At 44.5% G+C, this 22,755-nt stretch overlaps 1 protein-coding gene across 8 annotated transcripts in view; it reads left to right on the top strand.

Annotated features, from left to right (window-relative positions):
- Nucleotides 1-14,316, top strand: part of MARK3 (microtubule affinity regulating kinase 3) — a 126,835-nt gene extending 112,519 nt beyond the window's left edge. For 3 of the 8 annotated variants that reach the window (XM_041758036.1, XM_041758037.1, XM_041758033.1), the window contains 4 exons: nucleotides 5,550-5,807; nucleotides 9,910-9,936; nucleotides 11,324-11,368; nucleotides 13,774-14,316. In XM_041758036.1, the coding sequence (XP_041613970.1) occupies nucleotides 5,550-5,807; nucleotides 9,910-9,936; nucleotides 11,324-11,368; nucleotides 13,774-14,119 (676 nt within the window). In that variant the 3' untranslated portion in view covers nucleotides 14,120-14,316. Of the gene's footprint in view, nucleotides 1-4,681; nucleotides 4,844-5,549; nucleotides 5,808-9,909; nucleotides 9,937-11,323; nucleotides 11,369-13,773 lie in introns of all 8 variants that reach the window. The other 5 variants (XM_041758039.1, XM_041758038.1, XM_041758041.1 and 2 more) reach the window with 4 other exon arrangements.
- The last annotated feature ends 8,439 nt before the right edge of the window (nucleotides 14,317-22,755 follow it).

The following is a 22,755-nucleotide window of genomic DNA, read 5'->3' as shown; positions in this document are numbered from 1 at the left end:
AAAGAAGTAGTGTGATACACTTATAATAATGCACAACAGAATTTTTTTTGAAGATTTTTTATTTATTCATGAGAGACCCACAAAAGAGGCAGAGACGCAGGCAGAGGGAGAGGCAGGCTCCATGCAGGGAGCCTGATGTGGGACTCGATCCCAAGACGCCAGGATCACACCCTGAGCCAAAGGCAGATGCTCAACTGCTGATCCACCCAGGAGTCCCACAACAGAATATTTTCAAAGAAGTTTTAGGTATTTGATATTCTAGGTAAAGTTTTAAAATTTTAAAATGGCTCTATTGTTTTATCCTTTTATCCATTTGTCCTATATCAAGGCACAGGGATTCAAGAGAGAAAGTTCCCACATGTATCTTTTAGGTTATATTTTTAATTCCGCATTTGCCCAGTCAGATGTGGGGTTTTTTGACTTCTGCGGTAGGCTTATAGTCTTGATTTAGGAAACCATAAACTCACTAAATGTCTGTTGAATTTCAAATTTGTACAAGTCTCAAAAATTCTGTTTGCAACAGACAACCCCAATATCACATGAGGCTATATATTCTAAAAGGTCATCAAGTTGATTGCTGTGAAAACTGGACAAAATTTTACCACCAGATAAGTGTTAAAAATGGTGGTTATATTTCATATCTGTGTCTTGTTTTGTTTTGTTTTGTTTTGTTGAGATTTGTTTATTTATTCATGAGAAAGGTAGAGACACAGGTAGAGAGAGAGAGAGAAACAGGTTCTTCGTAGGGAACCCAGTGGTGGACTCAATCCCAGGACTCTGGGATCACGCCCCAAGCGAAGATGCTCAACCATTGAGCCACCCAGGCGTCCCTCACATCTGTTTTGTTGCTTGCTTTGTGAAATTCATGATGTGACAGGGTTTAAATGTGTAAAATGATCCATTTAATTATCTTTAAGATTAATGTGTCAAAAAATTTAATTTATAATGAAAATACCAATTTATTGCTTCCCTTTTCAGAAAGGTTTATAAGTTTGAGGAGGGTCACCTTTTTGCTGCAGATTGTCTGGTCTTGCCATGCTTATATGCCTTGTAGATCTTGCCTACATGGTCCAACCAATGAGCCGTGTGCCTCGGGGGGAATAGATCAAGCACCTTCTTGCTCTGTATGCTGACTAAAAGCCCTTTCCTTCTTCAGTCTTTGAGATCATTCCTATTCTCCAGGGAAGAAGCCAGACAACCCCATCTTCCCTTCTTCCCTTGCTTTTAATGCACCCAATAATCCTAGCTCCTAATTTGAGCAAGAAAAGGGCAGAGACTTCAAGTATGTTGACCCTTGGGCAGCCCCAGTGGCGCAGCGGTTTAGCGCCGCCTGCGGCCCAGGGTGTGATCCTGGAGACCCGGGATTGAGTCCCACGTCGGGCTTCCTGCAAGGAGCCTGCTTCTCCCTCTGTCTGTGTCTGCCTCTCTCTCTCTCTCTCTCTGAATAAATAAATAAATAAATCTAAAAAAAAAAAAAAAGGTATGTTGACCCTTGACCTGCCCTGAATAGAGAGCACAAAAGACAATTGTATTTATCTGTAACTTGTTAAAAAATAAAGTTGTATGCATATGTATGTTTGTATATATGAGATAGACGAGAAAGCATTTCTTCAGTTAGTTAAATCACTGCTTGTTCTGCTATTTTCCCCCTGCTTCTCACTACTACACTTGACTAATCTTTAAAAGGAGTTTAGGGACACCTGGGTGGCTCAGTTGGTGAAGCATCTGCCTTGGGCTCGAGGCATGATCCCAGGGTCCTGGATCGAGCCCTGCATCAGGCTCCCTGCTCCAAAGGGAGCCTGCTCCTCCTACTTCTCTCTCTCCCTCTGTTTGCCACTGCCTCTGTTTATGATTGCTCCCTCTCTGTCTCTCTGACAAATATATAAAATCTAAAAAAATTAAAAAGTTGAATCAGTTAGGACTTGTGTTGCAGGTGACAGAAACCCAGTCCAAACAAGCTTAAATTAAAAAGAGCATCGTTATGGGATGCCTGGGTGGCTCAGTGGTTGGGCGCCTGCCTTCAGCTCAGGTCATGATCCTGTCTCTCTGACAAATATATAAAATCTAAAAAAATTAAAAAGTTGAATCAGTTAGGACTTGTGTTGCAGGTGACAGAAACCCAGTCCAAACAAGCTTAAATTAAAAAGAGCATCGTTATGGGATGCCTGGGTGGCTCAGTGGTTGGGCGCCTGCCTTCAGCTCAGGTCATGATCCTGGGATGCGGGTGGATTCCCACTTTGGGCTCCCTGCAAGGAACCTGCTTCTCTCTCTCTCTCTCTCTCTCTCTCCTCTCTCTCTCTCTCTCCTCTCTCTCTCTCTCTCTCTCTCCCCGTCTCATGAATAAATAAGTAAATCTTTAAAAAAAATAAAATAAAAAAGGCATCTTTGGGGTACCTGTGTGGCTCAGTCAGTTGAGTACTGACTCTTGCTTTCGGCTCAGGTTATGATCTCAGGGTTGTGAGATTGAACCCTGCCCCTGCATCAGGCTCTGCATTCAGTGGGGAGTCTGCTAGAAATTCTCTCTCTCTCCTGCCCTCTCCCCATGTATGCACACTGTCTCCCTCTCTATCTCAAATAAATACATAAATCTTTTTTTTTAAGTGTATCTTTGGGGCATCTGAGTGCCTCATTCAGTTAAACGTCTCTTCAGCTCAGGTCTTGATCCCGGGGTCCTGGGATGGAGCCCCATTTTGGGCTCCCTGCTCCCTCTCTGCTGCTCCCCCTGCTTGTTCGTTCTCTCTCTCTCTCTCTCTCTCTCTCTCTCAAGTAAATAAATAAGATCTTTTTTTAAAAAAATGTATTTTTGAGTTTCCTATAACCAAAAAAGTGCAGGAATAGAATCAGGTCCATCTCCCAGTTCTACTTCCTCTATAGTGATTCCCTGGTTGGGCTCAGCAGCATTAGACTTGGCATCTTCCCACACTCAGCTTTCTTCAGACAGAAGCCCTGGGGCTATCTCTGGGTTCAGGCTGGTATAGTTTCGGCCATGTGCTCATCTCTAAGTCTGTCACTGGCCAGAGTGGCTGGGAAATTCTGGGGTAGAGTCCATGACATCCAGAGCCGAGGAAATTGTTTCCTTCATAGCAGAATGCAGGTGTCATTACTCCAAGGTAAAGAGTCGATGCCAAGTGGCAAAAACACAGTCTATTTTTATCATTATAAATAGGCATTTGTTTCCAATTTTTCTGTGACTATATTAGAGCCATTCTCCCAAATCAGAGGACAAAATTCTCAAAGATGCAGATACAAACAGATCTTGAACAGTGTATTATAGACACCTCTCTCCCCCATATCAGGACTGTCAGAACTCCAGTGATTCATTTCATTAATTTACCTTTTCAGTTAGAAGAGCATTTTTTGAGCACCATGCTTTGGGAAACTCAAGCAGGAAAGGGTTACTGTGATACCCTTGATAAAAATGGTGTGTAGTAGCAGTTGCACATAATACAAAAGGGGATAATAAGCTGCTGATGAGAGAGGATACCAGGGAAGTCGTCATGCAGAAGGGTGACCTCTGCGTTAAGTTGTGATCAAAATAGAAGATGCCTGCTCTCCAGGCACAGATAATAGTTCCTGTGAAAGTCATTTGACCTGATGCATGACCAAAGGATTGCGTATCATTGGATCTCCCAAAAGTCATGTCCCCAGAGGTAACAGTAGAAGGTAGGCCTGGGCTGTGGGTGCCTAAGGATGCAACTGGGATGCCAGGGTGAGGGATTTGAACTTGGCCCTGAAGACGCAGTGTGCTTTTGAAAGGCTATAAGCAGATGAGTGACCAAGTCATGTTTGTTTTGGGGAAGTTCACATCTGTATGGTGGACAGTTTGGAAAGTGTGCAGTGAAGGCCAGAAGACCAATGAAGATAGATGCTAAGGTATAGGTCTATGTGGGAGAGGAGGAAAGACCCTCTGTGGAGAGACCCTGGGATAGAGTTGGGGAGGGTGTGCAGACTGGTGTGCAGGATCAGAGTTCTGAATCCCTCTCACCTCAAAGGAGAAAAACTGCCTCTTTGCAACTCCAGGGGCAGGATGACTGAACTGGAGTTAAGGAACAGTGTGGTCCTGGTGAGGGTTCTATCAGTCTTTTTCTCTGTGAGCAGTTAATTACTCTTACTAGTTTCTGCCTTGAAAAAAGGGGCTGTGTTGATCCCTTAGGAATTTTGACTTGTTTATAAAGTGAATGTCCTTTGCATAGGAAGATTCTCATCTATCTTTACACAGCATAGGAACTTTGATAAATAGTACCTAGTTACTATACCTGTTATTTTACTAGTCCATTTAAAATATGTCTGTGTGCTTGGGGAACAGGTTGAAAGCACGGTGTGCTCATGTTATAGATTCACTCGACCACTTCAGTTTGAACGGAGACATCTCTTTCGGGAAAGGCTTTGTTTTGTACACAGCTTAGAAGACATTGCCCCCTCACATAAATATTCAAACAAGTAAGATGTCATTTTTCTTCTTTAAAGCTAATAAATCTTATACTGTTTGGAAAAAAAAAGCAGCTACAGGTTAGTAATTGATACAGAATCCCCAAAACAAGGTTAAGAGATTTTTGTTCTAAGGCAAAAATGAGATGGTTTGGGGAGGAAGGTATGTGCTTTAAATAGCAGGTCGCTCTTTTTGTCACTGCGCCATCATATTGTTGTTTCTGCCTCTGCCTGAACCCAAACCCCCTCCCAGCCTGACAGAACTGTTCGCTTATGCAGCTAGCCCTGCCTCAGTTTGTGCCACATCTTCCACCTGTCGGCTGAGACATCAGAAGTCGATGTCCATGTCAGCCTCTGGGCACCCCACGATGATGGTACCTCCAGTAGACAGTGAAGGAGATAACAGCAAGGCTGTGTAAGACAACTGCACATTCCTCGTGAGACTCGTGTGTGCCCGCCGCTGCTCCATGCTGTGCTATGGATTTTATAGTCCACGGGTCGTTACTCTTGTGCACAAAGTACCCTTCCTGTGTGTGGTTTTAGTTAAGCGCATCCTGTGTCATGGTGTCCTCGGTCATCTGTGTGTCTTCATGCCTTTGCATACTACAAGAGGTGTAAGAAGTCCCCTCCTCTCCACGGTGCTCTTAGCATGTGGAATCTCACAGTAAACATGCCGTTTGTGTTTGTGTGCTTTAAAACTTTTTAGTTGCCTATTCTTCAATTTCACCCGCATAGCCTTTATTTCTTTTATATTGGCAAGGTTCTCTGCATGTAAGCACTTTGAGAAGAAAGCAAAGGGAAAAAGCTTGAGTTAGCCGTTCCTTTGTCCTAGAATTTCCCTGCATTAATTTTGTCCTTGAAAATATGTATGTCTTACTCCCTTAAACCCCATGAGATTGTGTTTCATTATATACTGTTTATTTGATACCCTCCTATTTAGCTTGCCTTTTGGTCCTGAGCCCTATAAAATACCCTCTTGGGTCTAGAGATTTATTTATAACTGATTTTCTCTACTGTATATAAGAAGTATATTGAGATTGTAGATTTTTGTGTGCTGTGTTTGCCACAAAACTGGGCTTTTGTGAACAAAGATGTGAGACTATTCTGTTCTGACCTTCTAGCACTATTCCTGATCCGAGGACTCCAGTTGCTTCAACGCACAGTGTCAGCAGTGCAGCCACCCCAGACCGACTCCGCTTCCCGCGGGGCACTGCCAGTCGCAGCACTTTCCATGGCCAACCCCGGGAGCGGCGGACTGCCACATATAATGGCCCGCCTGCCTCACCCAGCCTGTCCCATGAAGCCACACCGTTGTCACAGACTCGAAGCCGAGGCTCCACTAATCTTTTTAGTAAATTAACTTCAAAACTTACAAGGAGGTAAGTGCTGGGTGGTGCTTATTCTTTGGATCAAATACAAGAGGAAAAGGAGAAATATCTTTTCAGTTGTGTGAAGCAATTGCCCAGATACTTTTCACTTTGTCTTTAGCTCGTATTCTTCTGGTTTATATATAGAACTTTATACTTTAAAACCTTTTAGAAAAAAATAAATAAATAAATAAAACCTTTTAGAATAGGAATTAAAGAGCTTAGAGTCTTCACAGCACTAGAAGTCCTCTAGCACTTGGGAGGCTGTTGTTTTCTTTAATTGCTATTCCTTTTGATCATGCTTCTGTCCACATGATGTGTTTACTACAGTAAAAACTCTACCTCCAGTGTTAGGTCAGCACTCCATAAGCAGTCCCTGCAGAAGACAGCCTGTGGTGTGACCAGCCCTGAACAAAGAGGAGAGAAACATTTCTTCTCTCCTCTCCTGTCATTGTGATTGAGGAACACTAAATTTCTTAGGGTGTAAATCTTAAAATTGCTCTTCCTATTGGTCTCAGTAAGTTATAGTAAGAACAAGGCAACTTGCTTAAAAATGGTATAGTTTGGCAGATAAAATTCCTGATTTCTTCTCCACAAGAAACTAGTATCTGGTTGTGTATAAAATCCTTTTTCCCTTGAGATACTTTGAACCTTATTTCCATAACCTGATCTGGAGACTGCAGCAGCCTAAAATCATTAACTGCTATAAGAGGGAGAAGGAAAGGTGCCACTGTGCACCATCAGCACTCAGGCAGAGTCACCATTAGCTTGGGCTGCACTCAGGAGGCCTGAGCACCCTTGCTCTCTCAGCCCTCCTAGAAGAGTTTCTTAAAGATTTTTTTTTTTTAAGATTTTATTTATTTATTTTGAGAGCAAGAGAGCAGGAGCCAGGGGAAGGAACAGAGGAAGACAGAGAAGCAGACTACCCACTGAGCAGGGAGCCTGATAATGGGGCTCGATCCCAGAACCCTGAGATTGTGACCTGCGATGAAGGCAGACATTTAACCAACTAAGCCACCCAAGCACCCTGAGTTTCTTAAAGATTGAGCCTTACTGGATGAGTATGCCCAGGGCATCCTGCAGCTTTACATGTTGCAGACCCTCTTGTTCACCATCTGTAATTTGCTCAGCACAGCTCAAATGTCTGGCACCCCCTCCTCTATTACTTTGCACTCCTGTGGCTCACTAGCCGACTGCTGTGTTTCCTGCTATCTTTAGTATTTAATCTGTAAGCCAAATACCAGTTTCCATTCTCCCTAAGTCCTCTAGTAATGTTATGTTCTTTTAGATCAATCACCTAAACTTAACCAAGTCACATTAAACTTTCTCTGGGTAATCGCTTGTCAGGACACTGACTACCAGATTAGGGAGGATTTCTGCTATCCATTATCATTGACTAGAGGTCAGAGAGGGGGCCAGAAGTTACAATCCAGCCTCTTACTCTCTTCCTCACCCCTTTGCTGAGACCCCCCTGTTCCAAACTGGGCAGAAGAGTAGAATGATCTAAAGGACTTTGCCAGGTTTTGGGTACCCACTCAGGACCAGTAAGAGAAGCAGGGAGCTCAATCCAAGAAGAGTCTCGTAACCCCCAAAATAATTCTTCCTTCCTTTCAGGTCATCCCATAGCCTGTCCCAGGCCTCTCTATCCCCTAGTTCTGTCCTTGTGGACTAAGCTGAAATGGAGTCTGCCTCTGAAACTCAAGTGGTAGGGGACAAAGCCAGGTATCATTCACCTGGTTGTTTGCTCCCTGACAGTGCTTAATATTGTCTGAGTGCAGAGAAGATGTGCAGTCAGGTCTGTCTAAGCTCTAGTTGCAGGACAGGCACCTCCATGTCTTTACACTTTGGTCTAAATAATGGGCTCTTTAAATAAAATCTTCCATATCCTGAATATCCTTGAATTTATTTTTTCCCTTTTTGCTCTTTTTTTGATCCTCTTCATGCTGTATTATTACAGATAACATCAGCTACCATTTATTGATTGCTTACCATGTGCTGAGTAGATATGTGTAGATTTATAGAAATAAGTTTTACATTTATAAAGATGCACGTGTGCACACACACATACTTTCTCACACATTCATTTAATCTCCACGGTCTGCCTGTAAAATCGATATTATCCCAATTTTGTAAGACAAACTGGACATGAGTTTAAGACACATGTTCAAGACTCTGTAGCCAAAAGCGGCTGAGCCAGGTCTGTACCTCCAGAAGAGGCCCTTGAGTCCACTGCGTGTGCTACCCTGCAGGGCTGTCAAGGACAGTACAGGCTGCAATCCTTGTCCCTCTTGTTCTAATGTAGTTTATTTCATGTCTTTGAATTAAAATTGGAGACTGAGTTTTCTTGGTTTAATTTAAAAAAAGTCTTGGGGGTCATTTTATTTTACATTTCCAGCCATTCTCCACTCCTAAAGATTTGCAGAAATAATGGTCTCCTGTTTATAAAAGTTTACAAACTGTGGTCTGTAGCCTCCCCTTGTTACTGTACTTGAGGGGTAGTCTGTTTATTCCTGCTGCTGCCATTGGTATTGGCTGCCTATCCTGCCCTCACAGTAATTGTGAGGGTCAGAGTCCTGGTGCCTGAAAGAGGCTCTGGTGTTCTCACAAAGGTGCTGGCACCCAGAGACCTGCTAAGGGCCAGTAGGAAGATAGCTGACACCAGAAGGGCCGGCTCTCTGCTCTTGGCTCTGACTCGGCCCTGGTTACATGTGGCTTCAGAGAACTGTGTGCTCTGAGTTCCTCCTGGAACCAGGCCTGGTGTGCATAGGGTGCTCAGAGTTGCTCATCCCCTGTGGGCACCATGTACAGACCTCTGTGTGCCTCAGAGTGGTCCACAGGGTCCCAGGCACAGCTTCACCCCTACTGCACCTCCTCTTCAGGGACTTGTGGCAGGAAAGGTGAAAAAAAGCAGTCCTGTGGTACTTGACCAATAACCCTGACTTTTCTCAGGTAGAAAATTGGGAAGTGAAAATACATTTTAAAGACCTTTTAATCACTTTTCAACTAAAATAGTCTTTTGCATAATCTTGTGTTTACATAGTACTTAATTATTTACAAAATATTGTCATATGCGTGATCTTCTCTGTCACATATAACCCTGTTGTATACCACTTCTGATCTGATTATGAAGTGGTTGGCTGTTATCTACAGTAGTTGGAGATTTTTTAATTGGTCAGTATCTGAAGCAATGTCAAATTATCCATGTTAGAAGAACAAATCCAAAGCATTCATTACTTTGTTCACTCAGACTGAACTCCGTGTTCAGTCATAGAACTGGGAAGTTTCAGAAATAGTTCGGCAAACCCAGCCTGCACTTGCCCCGGAATGCTGATCACATGATCATACAAGCCCAGCTCTGGGTTTGGAATTTCTTTTGTCAGATTCTGTTCAGAACAACCTGAGCATCTCCTTAATGTTTAATGAGCAAAGTCCCTTCTAAATACAGCTCTTCCAATTATTCTATAAAACATTAAAATGAAACACCCCCATTGTTATCATTTAATCTCCATTCATTTTGCTATCTAAAACTAAAAAGTCTGCTTCGTTTTAAACCCCACTTAGTTTTTTCTTAAAAAGTTATTTCTGTCCTACAATGTAATAGACATTCTGTGAATGTTTAAACCATCTTCCTGAGATAACTAAGGGTTCTCTTAATTGTTGAACATTTTAAAATGAAATTTTTAATGTTATAAGGTGAGGTTTTTGTTCATGAGACATTCTGAAGAGGATCGAGAGGTGTTACCCTCTTACTCTAGAGTACTGCAGATGATTTCCATCACTTCTTTAACACAGGATATTGGATTTTATCATCTTAAAGTATATCCATCTGAAAAAAATCTTTAAATAAATTTAATTGGAGCTAATGACAATGTTTACTGCTGAATTTTTCTTACCAGTATAGATTTTTTTATAATTCTAGAAAATTAAAAGATCACATATTCAGTTACCTGTAATTTTACTTTTTCAACAAATGTTACTGTTTCATTGTTCATTGGACAGAAGAGGAGCCCTGTTTTATTTGTTGTTTTTCTTTCTCTCTATACTTGACTAGATTTTCTATTTAATTTGTGCAAGTCATTTTTGTTAATTTTTTTTTTGGCTTAATTTCTTTTAGAAACATGTCATTCAGGTTTATCAAAAGGTAGGATTTATATATACACATTATTTTTTTCAATCCTTACCCCAAAATGGCTCCTGCAATTAACATCAGGTTTGGCTTTCTAGCCTTGTTTTTGTTTTGTTTTGTTTTGTTTTGTTTTCCTTAAAAACTAAACTTTCTGCTGTGAACTACTTACTTACTTCTTTGTAAGGAAACCTTGGAAAGAAATAGATTAACTCTGTCAGGCATTTGTAAAGGGATTGTGGCACCCATGTAACAATAGGCCTGTGCATGCTCTGTGCATTTTCTTTCTTTGGTAGAATTATTTAGCATCCAAATAATTCTGTCTTCATACTAATAACACTTAGCATGCTTCTGTTTGAAGAATGAGATGTTCAGTAATATTAATGTACAGTTACTGATTGGCCTCAAGCCTGCAGAAGGTAAGTGGTGATTGTTGCCATTTTTTATTTCATGATTGAATTAGCAACAGGCTTTAAAATGACCAAGGAATTAGCTAATATTTTTACATGGGAAACAAGTACAAAATTCAAACCTACAGCCTCATTTGGAGGTTTTCAGAAATAAGGATATGGGCAGCTGTATAGCAGAAATGTTTTAATATTTTCAGAGAGTTGAATAGTAACTAAGACTCTATCTAAAAGCTGTTTTCCATCAACCATTAAAGGAAGTAGGTCTCATTATTTTTACTGAAAGCACTGTGGTAAATATTATTCCTACCAGATGAATACTTTTTGATGAAGACAAGTCAGAAGAACAAAAATGTTGGTCATTGTCTTGAATTGCACACAGAAAGAGGCAGAGAATCTGTCATTTGGGCCACCTGTGTCCAGAAGGCCAGGCCTTCTGGCCTTTTCCCTCACAGGTGGTGGGAGGGTCTGTATGGTGACGAAATCAGTGGGTCACTGTAAGGCTATGTGAACATGAGCTCTTTGTCAAACTGTGGGAGGAGCGCTTTCCTCCTATGGGAAATTCCACTCCATGATTGCTTTATAATCTTCCCAGTTGCCAAATTTTTCCTTGCACAGGAAATTTTGTAGTTCAGTATAGGATTTAACTGATAGAATTCATTTCCTTTTAGTTCAAACCCATTACATTTGGGGGGAGGGATTAAAAAGTTAGAATATCTCCAATTCCAGAGCTAAGCAGGAATACCTGTTGCATATGTGAAGCAGGTGTGTGGTCAGCCTCCCACCCCAGCTTCAAGCACACATGGAGAAGAATGGCCACGGGCTGAATCACCCCCATGACAGAACCGAGTTTAACAGGCACAGCTACAGCTGGTGACCCAAAGTGCTTTGGCTTTGTTTTATGACATCTGTGTTTGTATATGGGTGGTTGTGTACCGGTCTGTAAGATTTCTTTTCTCTTTCCCACTTCTCTGTGCTTCTGCATTCTGTTCGTTGAGGCTTCCAACTGAATATGAGAGGAACGGGAGATATGAGGGCTCAAGGTGAGGGAAATGATTTTTACTTAAAATATTTTATAGGTATTTACCTCATGTGTGTGGCAGAAACGATGCTCTTCTCTGAATATCCTGCATCATATCCCTGCTCTCAATATAGGATTGCTTGGTGAGGTTAGCATTCTATGGTGAAGCAGGATTGTGTCACTGCTGCCGCCTCACAGTGGCCACTTGAGGGCGCCGGAGCACCATGGCTACCCGCTGGTGGAAGCCTTCCATATCTCAGCCTGACTTGGCTTTCCACTGGTGTTCAGGTGTTAAAATACGCGCCTGTCCTCCCTGGGCGCTGACAGCCTGAAATGAGCTCTGGGAAGTCAGTAGGAGCACTATTGACGTGCCCGTAACCCCTGCGTGATTTTGGTCTCAAAGAATGAAAGAATATTGAGTAGAATTTTCATATTTTAAATTAGAAGTTTAAGAATGATTATGTAGTTGAGTGATTTGCTTTTACATTTTATAGATCATTTTGTATTTCATTACACAGGTTTGGGAATGGGAGAGTTCACCAAATAGGCTGATAGGCCTCCATAGTACTAGATCTTCCACCTATGCCCTTTCATTACCAGCCACCAGCATGTTGTCACAGGTCCCCCTTAACCCATTTGCTCTTCTTCTGGTCTTTTTAAAGCACAGCTCTGATCATGTGGCTTTTCTGAATGAAAAGTTGCAGTGGCCCCATTGCCAGACCTGCCCTGGGTGGCCTGAACTGCCCTGGCCTCCCCTGACCCCACTCCCACCCCAGGCCTGCCCATGCCGGCCTTGAACAGGCTCCCGCTATCCTGAGTTTGCCTACTGCAAGTACTTGGCGGCTGTTGTGGGGGTGATGCTATGCCCCCAGTTCCAGTCCATCTGTGCACTTGATTATACCCTCAACACATTCTGTGCTTTCCATACGTCCTTGCCTTTGCTTATGATGTTCCCTCTGCTCAGCACACAAACTCTTTTCCCCCACCCCCGTTGTATTGGAATCCCATGAGTTCTTGGTAGCTCTTTTCAGATGCCACCCCCTCCTAGAAGCCATTTCCTCATTTCCCTGCCCTGCCTTTCCCTGTGCTCCTCCCTTTAGAGGGCCCACCTGCCTTTCACACCACCCTCTAGGGTACTGCCCGTACCTTTCCTGTACTACTGTGGCCTTAAGTTGCAGTCTTCCCTCCCCCGGCCCCAACTTAGCTTGAGAGCTTTTGCTCGTTTTTCTGTAACCTATTTAGCACTTAACACAGCATTTTATACCTAAGAGGCTTGCAATCAATTTGCATGGATGTGAATTAAATTGAATATTCTACCAGCAGGTTGGCCACTATATGCATAATAAAACCGATGGCCCACCCTCGACTCTGATGAATATGCCATAGGATGAAGTGCATAACATGCATATACTGGATGTTTTTAATACACAAACACAAGAGTGTGAGGCATTCACCATCCTAATTGAAGCATTCCAGTGTACACATGGGAGTATAAATAACAGTTTGTGGCAATGACAGTTAAATGCCCTGAACAGTGGTAGATACATACCTACCTAGTCATGGACTTTCCAAGAGGACTGTGCCTGGGGCCCCACTGTGACATCACCTCATAGACGTTGGGATCACGGTTTACCCTCTGTGGATCAGTACAGCTTACATTTTAACTAGTTGTGGCAGTGCTCAGCAGCAAATAAGCCTTAACATTTAATTTTTAGCTTCAATAGTAAGATAGTGTCATCTAAGAATTATTTTTAACTGGAATCAGAAGTTTAACAAAATGGCAGGGAAAATATTGAGGTGGGTGGAGGGAAAGGAGAGAAGGGCTCACACCCCACCCAGCTGTATACTCATCATCAGGGGCCATCTGCAGGGAAGGTGATTTTGAACTATGTGGAAGCACTGGCTATCCTGAGTAACCACTGTGGTGAAGGTTATGATGAGCTGACCTAACAAAAGATGTGGTGGTACAGGGGCAGCTATGCAGGTCAAAAAGCCAGAAGCTAGCCTGCTGACCCTTTCCTCCTCCCTGAGCTGGGCCTTTGGGGGACCCCACTGGCTCTTTACCATCTGCAGTCAGCCTTGAGGAGAGAGCTGGGCTTTTCTTGGAGAAGTGCTCAGATCCCTGCTTTACCCAGTCTCCAAGGATTCTGTTTAACAAATTATTTCTTGAATGTTATTAAGTATACGTGGCTAGTAAAAGATTTTTCAGTCAGGTAGACCTTTGCCTGTGTGAGTTACATTTTGAAAGGGGTGACGGGGTGAGAAAGAGGAATGCTTCTTGATAAGGACTCACCACGTGTGAGTCTGTGCAAGTAAAGTATGGAGGTCAGTTATTCTGCTACAGAGAAGATGATTTTGAACTAGCTGGAGTAGAAAAGGTTGGTTTCTCTGTGCAATTAAAAATAAACCTGCCACTGTGCATTTCAGTCGCAACGTATCTGCTGAGCAAAAGGATGAAAACAAAGAAGCAAAACCTCGCTCCCTGCGCTTTACCTGGAGCATGAAAACCACTAGTTCCATGGATCCCAATGACATGATGCGGGAAATCCGCAAAGTGCTGGACGCCAATAACTGCGACTATGAGCAGAGAGAGCGCTTCTTACTCTTCTGTGTCCATGGTGATGGGCATGCAGAGAACCTCGTGCAGTGGGAGATGGAGGTGTGCAAGCTGCCAAGACTGTCTCTGAACGGGGTCCGGTTTAAACGGATATCAGGGACATCCATAGCTTTCAAAAATATTGCTTCCAAAATTGCCAATGAGCTAAAGCTGTAACCCAGTAATTACGGTGTAAATTAAGTAGCATTTTAAAGTGTTTTCCTGAACACTGATGGAAATGTATAGAATAATATTTAGGTAATAACGTCTGCATCTTCTAAATCATGATATTAAAATATAAGGACGAGAGCACGCCTGGGAGCGGAAGCTGGCCTTTTTTCTACGAATGCACTACATTAAAGATGTGTGACATGCGTGCCCTCTGTCTTCTTTCCATTGCCCTGAAAGTCAGCTTGTGACATCATCGCCACGGGCCTCCTGTCTGTGTGGTGTGAGCGTGGACTGTGCGTGTGAAGTAGTGCATATGGAAGCATCTCCTTACACTGGCAGCCAGAGTTGTTACAAGTACCTCTGTGAGAGATCATTTGGTGCTAAAACATTAAAATTGCCAAGGAGGAAAATACTGAATTACTACTAAGAATTAACCTTAAGACTAGTTGATAATTAATACAGGTTTACAGTTCATGCCTGTGGTTTTGTGTTTGTTGTTTTGTGTTTTTTTTTTTTTTTTTTAGTGCAAAAGGTTTAAATTTATAGTTGTGAACATTGCTTGTGTTTTTCTAAGTAGATTCACAAGATAATTAAAAATTCACTTTTTCTCAGTAAAATCTTGCATTGTCTCCTAATACTGTATTTAAGACTCAGATTAAGGCAGTGACTAAAAGTATGTTTTTTGCCTCCGCCACCAAGTTGAACAAAAGCAAATGGAAAATACATGAAGGCCTGGGGCCACTTTGTCCTTAGTGTGGAGCCCAGCATTTTGTCATTACTAGCATCTTTTTTCTCCAAAGGCAATAAAGGGAGAAGTCTGCCCTCCTGGCGACCTGAGGAGGAAGGGAAACAAGAGCCTCCGCGGGCCCATGTGGAAAGACGCCAGGTCTTGACGGTTCTGGGTTTGTTCTCCATGAAGTATGTAATTTTCCTCTCTTGGTTTGGTGGGTTTTATGGGTTTGGTTTTTTGTTTTTGTCTTTTTGTTTTGTTTTTTGTTTTTTGTTTTGTGATTCAGAACATGAATCAATCCTACAGCTTTTTTTTTTTTTTTTTTTTTTTTTTTTTTTTTTTTTTTACCACCTACATGGTTATATAGAGAGGGTAATGAATTCATCAATTAGGGTGACACTTCAGTCTCACGGGGAAGTGGCCATATTGATTGGTGGTGTTTCGGGTTCTGGGTTTTTTGTTGGTGGTCAAAGTATGAATGCCTGGACAGTCATTCAGTCACAAATACTCATTACCATGGGCGGAACACTGTTTTAGGTGTTTGGGATGCATCCGTGAACAAAACATAGCCTCTTGAAGCTTATGTTCTAATAGGATGGCAGTCAGTAAACAATAAGTAAAGTCATAGCAACAAAGTGGTCAGTGCCAAGAAAAGAATTGCAGAGCGGGGTCAGGCATTCCTAGGGACCTGAGGTTTGGTTGGTGCCATGTTAATTTGGGGAATGGGGCAGGTGCTTGGTCTCTCCAAGAGCAAGGAGAAGCCAGGAAAACTGTTCAGAGGCTGTCAGTAGCGATCAGGCAAGAGGTGATGCTGGCCCAGTGAGACCATGGTCGGTTCTGGGTATTTCTTGAAATAAGAGTCAACTGCATTTGCTCTTGGGTTGACTGTGAATGAGTGAGCAAAAACCCAAGGCTGCACACATTTTGGCTTGTACAGCAGAAAGGACAGGCTTGCTGTTCATTGGAATGGGGCAGCTTGCTGTGGGTGCGAGGGCAAGCAGGAGAGCAGTCTTAGATGCAGTCGAGTTTGAGGTGCATTCAGACACCATGTGGAGATCCAGGAGGGACCCTGGGAGCCCTCAGCCAACGGGTGGATCCTCTGCAGATACGGGACAGAAGCTCCCAGACAAGGGGCACAGCTCGGGAGCAGTAAGTTGGGAGGGGTTTTCAAACCTCCCTTATTAAAGAAAACAAACAGGTCCTGTCTCCCTCCTTTTTTCACCTGAGGCATTTTAGTTCCTTCCCTAGACCTAGTTTCCTTGTACACAGCTTCTCTCACAGCCCGTTGTGCACAGGTTCTTATGAGTGGCTGCCCTGTGGAAGTTTACAGAGGGGAAGTGGAGCTCTACCATGCAAAGGTGCGGCTGTGGCAGGGCTCCTGACCTTCACACCTGGACACATTCTGTTTGCCGTGTTTGTTCTCAAGGACACACTGATTACCGGAAGTTAGGCTTTTTTGAGACAAGTTCATTACCCACACGCTCTGATGAGAGGACCACTGTATGCAGACTCAGACGCTCAGCTGTTGTCAGTTATTTGTTTGCTTGAAGTATGTCTGTGCTTTAATGCACTCTACTGATCCAGTGAGAACTGGGTATTTATCCACAGAGGTCGTCTGGATCGGTATCATTTAAAAGCCTCTATCACTGATTGACATCAATTTGATTTCAGTGGCAATAGCGATAGTGTTACTTTTACTCCAATTAAAGCATGAAGTTAAATCGATTAATAAGGGGTCCATGCCCTTCCTTTAGGATAAGTATGTTTTTATAATATGATGTTTTTATTCCGCATACAGTGAATTTTGAAAAGGAATATTCTAGAGTACTTGAAAATCACTTCAGATGCAGTGACAAGGCCACATTTTGCCCTCATCCACTCCTCTGGAGTCCCTCAGAGGTGAGGTAAGGTATGTGGTGGGGGTGGTGCTACGGTTTTTATTTACCTGACAACCAGAGTGTTGTCCTACTCCTGAAAGTAGAGTTAGTATTCCAGTCATGCCAACTTGCATCCAGATCAGGCAAAAAGGGAACTAAGACAACATTCCTTAGTGACGTGCCTGGTTCGTGGGCTGTCCTTTCATTTCCAAAAGTGAAGACCCAGGCAGAAAGCTGGGAGGGAACACGACTAACTTTGAGAAGCACAACTGTGATCATTTTCATAGTATGTGTCTCTCCAAAAGCCTAGAGAAAGATGATATTTAAAAGAAAGATCTCGCTGTGTGTGCATTATTAACATGTTATTGTCATTCTGGAAATCATCCCTGAATACCCTTCCCTGGCAGTTCCTGCTCTGTGAGTCGCGCATGGTGATCTCCGTGTCCACAGAGTGGATGATGCAGGGGGACAGGAAGGTTTTTCCACCTGCTCAAAACTTCACTTTTTGTGGGGATTTTTTTGGTTATTTGGGGGTTTCGGTTTATGTTTGCTGATTTGCCATGAAACACTTTAAAGAGCTCAGCAGCCCACTTTACATTGGGGGTAATGGTTGCTCTCGAAAGGAGTGAATGAAGGATGTGCCTTGCAGATGTCCTGACACTGCACAGGTAAGTCTAGGTGTGACTGTCCCTTAGGCCTCCGCTCCAGTCAACAAGAAGGACAGTTTCATAACTGTGTAGTTGGGGTCTTCGGTCTACCACTTTGAGAGACCAGAACCCAGGCAGGGGTGACACTCCTCAAAGGTAGTGCTCACCATTGGTGTGGTAGCGCCCCAGGGGGGCAGCTGGTGTGATCAGTGTCAAAGCAGCATTGGACTCCTCAGAAGTCAGAGCTCAAGCAGGGCATCTGGGCTTGGCTCCTCCCCCAGGGAAGGAAGGTCACATGGCAAGGAGAAGCCATCAGAGGGAATAGATGGGGAGCTTTGGGCACATGAAGAATGGGATGGGGGTGAGAGTGTCTGAGACTCTCAAGGAGAAAGCCAGCTTGCTAGGATAGTGGAGTGGACATTGTAAGAAAACCTGTATGAACTCATAATAACAAAATACTCTGCCAGGAGGTGAGCTGCTGGCTATGGTGGAGATACTGAGGTCAGCCCGCTGGTTACTGCAGCAGGATCTAGATGGCCATGAAGGCTGGTGTAGGATGGGTTTTGCCAGGGCAGGACCTCTTAGGATTCGCTTCACTCAGACATCAGAACTCTGTTTAAACCTGAATTAGCCAGCTTGGCTTAGCAGTTGAGGTGTATGCCCTTGATCAAAGCAGGCTGGTTTCCCGGCTCTGGGATCGTGACCTCGGTTGCCTCTATAAAGTATGGTAGTAATAATAATCTCACCTGGCTTATTGGCAGAGTCTACCAGGTGGCAAGTGCAGAGCAGGATGCCTGGCAGATGCTAGTGAATGTGCAGGTCACACAGTTACAAGCCCTTTTAAACAAGAATTCAAGCTAATACTGAAGTTTTATTTTGTTTTGTTTTTTAAGATTTTATTTATTCAAGAGAGACACAGAGAGAGAGAGGCAGAGACATAGGCTGAGAGAGAAGCAGGCTCCATGCAGGAAGCCCGATGTGAGACTCTATTCTGGGACCCTGGGATCACGCCCTGAGCCAGAGGCAGATGCTCAATTGCTGAGCCACTCAGGTGTCCCAAGACACTGAAGTCCTTGAGCACTGTGCTCTCTGCCCTCCCGGCAGAGACTTGATAAGAAAATCCCCCCAACTTCTGAAGTGTAGAGTTCTGATATCTGAGCCTAGTGTTAGGAAACCAGCCTGCACTGTTCCATTCCTGGCCTCAAGTTTTGGCCTATGTCCCCAGGGGCAGGGAAGAGTGTGAGTCTGTTAGAAGAGCATAAGTAGGGGAGGCAGATGGTGCTCCCCCCACTCCCCTTGCAGACTGCTGGTCACCTCTCCTCCAACAGGCCTAGGCCTACCGTTGCCATCACATTTAAAGATTGATTTATTTTAGGGGCTCCTGGGTGGCTCAGTGATTAAGCGTCTCCCTTTGGCTCAGATTGTGATCCTGGGGTCCCGGGGTTGAGTCCCACATCGGGCTCCCCATGGAGAGCCTGCTTCTCCCTCTGCCTGTGTCTGCCTCTCTCTCTTCTCATGAATAAATGAATAAAATCCTTTTTTTAATAAATAAATATTTATTCTAGAGAGAGCGCAAGAGCTAGGGGAGGGGCAGAGGGAGAATCTCCAGCATGCTCTGTGTTGAGCTCAGAGCCCAACACAGGGCTTGATTTCAAAACCCTGAGATCATGACCTGAGCCAAAATCAAGAGTCAGACACTCAACCAACTAAGCCACCCAGGGGCCCCTGGCATCACATTTAAAATCCAGCTGGCTCAGGAGCGCCTGGCTGGCTCAGAAGTGGGTACAACATGTGACTCTTAATCTCAGGGTCCTGAGTTCAATCCCCATGTTGGGGTATGGAGCCTACTTTTTAAAAATAATAAAATGAAATAACACAACACCACAGCGGTTCTCCCAGCCTGCTTGCCCAGCTCTGCCCTCCTACTGTCTGTTGCTTCCTGTTGTGCTAAGAGTCCGCATCATGGACAAATGGTTTTTTTTTGTTTTGTTTAAATATTTTATTTATTCATGAGAAACACAGAGAGAGAGAGAGGGGCAGAGACACAGGCAGAGGGAGAAGCAGGCTCCATGGAGGGAGCCCAACGCAGGACTCGATCCTGGGTCTCCAGGATCAGGCCCTGGGTTGAAGGCGGCGCTAAACCACTGAGCCACCCGGGCTGCCTGACAAATGTTTTATATCTCTGTATCTACCCTCCCATTTAGTACAAAGTAAGTATTCATTTAAAACAATGCTGGTGGAATACCTGGGTGGCTCAGTGGTTTAGAACCTGCCTTCGGCCCAGGGCGTGATCCTGGGGTCCCGTGATTGAGTCCCGCATCGGGCTCCCTGCATGGAGCCTGCTTCTCCCTCTGCCTGTGTCTGTCTGTCTGCCTCTCTCTCTCTCTCTCTCTCTCTCTCTCTGTCTTTCATGAATAAATAAATTAAAAAATAATAATAATAAAAAATAAATAAAACAATGCTGGTTGGGCAGCCTGGGTGGCTCAGCAGTTTATCACTGCCTTTAGCCCAGGGCCTGGTCCTAGAGACCCGGGATCAAGTCCCAGGTCAGGAGCCTGCTTCTCCCTCTGCCTGTGTCTCTGCCTCTCTTTCTGTGTATGTCTCATGAATAAATAAATAAAATCTTAAAAATAAATAAAAATAAAACAATGGGGCAGCCCCGGTGGCGCAGCAGTTTAGCGCCACCTGCAGCCCGGGGTTTGATCCTGGGGACCCTGGATCAAGTCCCGCGTCGGACTCACTGCATGGAGCCTGCTTCTCCCTCTGCCTGTGCCTCTGCCTCTCTCTGTGTGTCTATATGGATGAATAAATAAAATCTTTAAAAAAAAATAAAAATAAAAATAAAACAATGGTGGTGACGATGATGGAGGAGGAGAAGTAGTAGTAAATACTAGTGGTGGTGGTGGTAGTAGTAGTAGTATGGGCAAGAAATACCTGGAAAGCACAAGGTATTTTGAGTGGCTTCTCAAAACTCTTCTTTTTTTTTTTTTTTTTAGATTTTTTTTTTTTTAATTTATTCATGAGAGACACCCATAGAGGCAGAGACCTAGGCAGAGGGAGAAGCAGGCTTCCTGTGGGGAGCCCGATGTGGGACTCAGTTCCAGGAACCCAGGATCACAACCGGAGCCAAAAGGAGATGCTCAACCACCGAGCCACCCAGGTGTCCCTTCAGTCACAATTCTTAGTGAGGTTCCCCCCATAATTCAAGGCCCAAGGATGAGGCAGGCACAACCGTAGGAATTTGTGTTTTGATTTGTGGTTCATCCTCCTCGGTCTCCAGCAGCTGTCTGAGCTGAGCCCTTCCTGTATTATAGACAAGATTCAGAGGTGGACTGGGAATGTGCTTTTCTTTTCACTGAGCTGTCCATAGAGCTGATGCCTATATTGTGTTGTCTATCAGTCAAGTCAAGACCATGCTGGTCCTCAGGCCAGTGCAGTGAGCACCCAGGATTAGGTCCTGAATCATATGACATTTGCCATTAGATGTGAAACTGGGGATTAAAACTCTTGGCTTAGAGCCTTAATCCGTGTCCCACACCACAGAGTCACACAGTCAGTAGGGTGCTTAGATTTCAGTCCATTAAGAGAATAGCCACGTGAGGCTTGACCGCAGTATGTGAGCTGGAGGTCAGAGAGTCTTTGGAAGTATTAACAGTAGCCCTTGGCTCCAAGTGCTTGGTCATAGAAACCAAGCCGGAGGTGAAGCCTGCTGAGCAGGAGTCTTGGCTCGTAGAGCTTGCTTGCCTCCTACATGAGATTGGGAGGCTGGTCCTTGGGGCTCACCCTGGGATGAGACTAGAGCGCAACTTGCTGAGATGACATCTCTCCAGGAAGGCTGGGGAGACTGGGGCTGCAGGAGGCACTTTGGCTGCTCTTGGTTTGGGTTTGATTGCTTCGTTGATTTGTCTTAACTGTTTCTGTGGTGGGGCTAATTCGTTACAAATTCTGAGGTTCTCACATCTTTTTCCAGCTCCCTAGATAGTCACTGGTGTGGTTTGTGACCGTGGTGAGATATCTTCTCACCAAGTGGGTTGACAAATGGGTGCCTTCCTGGGGGGCGTCACTGAGAGCAGGGACAGCTGATCATCCTGCGGCCCTTCCCCCAGCCCGAGCCTTTTGCAGTTTCCTGCTCTCTACCTCCCACCCACTGAACCCACCTCTATGTGTTATTTTAAGCCAGAACTCTAGAACGCATCCCTCAAGCAGGAGGGGAATGTGCAGTTGCTCATCAGGAATTTGTCCAGCTTCTGCTGGGCACCTTCAGTGCCAGGGTGTGCACATGCACGTACACACACCCCAGGGAGCTGGCGGAGTGTCCTCTCTGGTCCTGGATTTTCCTGAAGCCTGGCATCTTCTTGCCCCACCCTGGTGGCATCCTACTCTTGGAAGCTTTCACTAGTCAGGGCTCACGTACCTCAAGATAAAAATTGTATTTCCTTCCTGAGATTTGCTTCCCCGAGTTAAACTGCCCCAGTTCTTTTCAGGGGCAGTTTCATGTCTTGTTTCAGGACAAGACGTGAAGATTTTTTGTGGTGGTTTGTTCATGTTGATTCATCAACGTGCATTTCTGGGGGGTTAGAGTGGAGCAGCTACTCTGGAGGGCTGAGCTCTGGGGATCCAAAAAGAACTGTGGTAAAACCTAAGTCTGTTGAAAGCTTGCTCTCACAGGGAAGGAATACAGACATGGTCTGGAAATCTGGTATGACCAGTGCTACAGGAAGGAAGCCCAGTCTGAGGAGGGAGGTGGTGGAGGTTACAGGGGCAGCCTTCTGAAGCACCCCTGATAGGAAGAGGAAGCAGTGGTATGTGTAAAGGTAGGCATGGAAGGCTCATCCTACTTCAGACTCAGGGCATGTGTGGGAGCATTGACAGGGCCAGGGTGCTGTTGGAAGGCTCTGTCTTGTCACCATCCCAATAAAATATGTCTCAGACAATGCACCTCTGTTCTTTTAAGAGGACTCGGTCCAGTATTTTCTTAGGAAGTGATGTGGCAGGCTTTGGGTAGAGTTCTGTTGCCAGACAAAAATAGACCCTGCTGCACTAGGAAGCCAGGTCCCAGGGACCAGAGAGGAAGCATCCCGGCCAGTGGGGCACCTGGCATGCCAGTTCCTTCCGGAGTGAGGTCTGCACTGACTTGCCTCTCCCTCACTCTTGAAAGGGAGCTGCCAGCAGGCGTGGGTAGGTGTGAATACGTTCTCAAATCAGACATGTTTTGCATGAAAATAAGCTGGGAAGTAGGAGCATATGCAGTCATGTTCATTAATATGAGACCCAAAATCTTTTGGTAGATGGTGCCCCTGAGAGCCACTTCCTCATGCAACACCAGGAACTGTCTGTGCACCCTGGGGGCACTGTTCTCACTGTGCCCTCTCCCTTCTCTGCTTATGT

This window comes from Vulpes lagopus, chromosome 6 (genome assembly GCF_018345385.1).
Source record: "Vulpes lagopus strain Blue_001 chromosome 6, ASM1834538v1, whole genome shotgun sequence".
Taxonomy (NCBI): Eukaryota; Metazoa; Chordata; class Mammalia; order Carnivora; family Canidae; genus Vulpes; species Vulpes lagopus.
The sequence above is the reverse complement of the archived record's forward strand: the minus strand, read 5'-3'. Positions and strand labels throughout refer to the sequence as shown.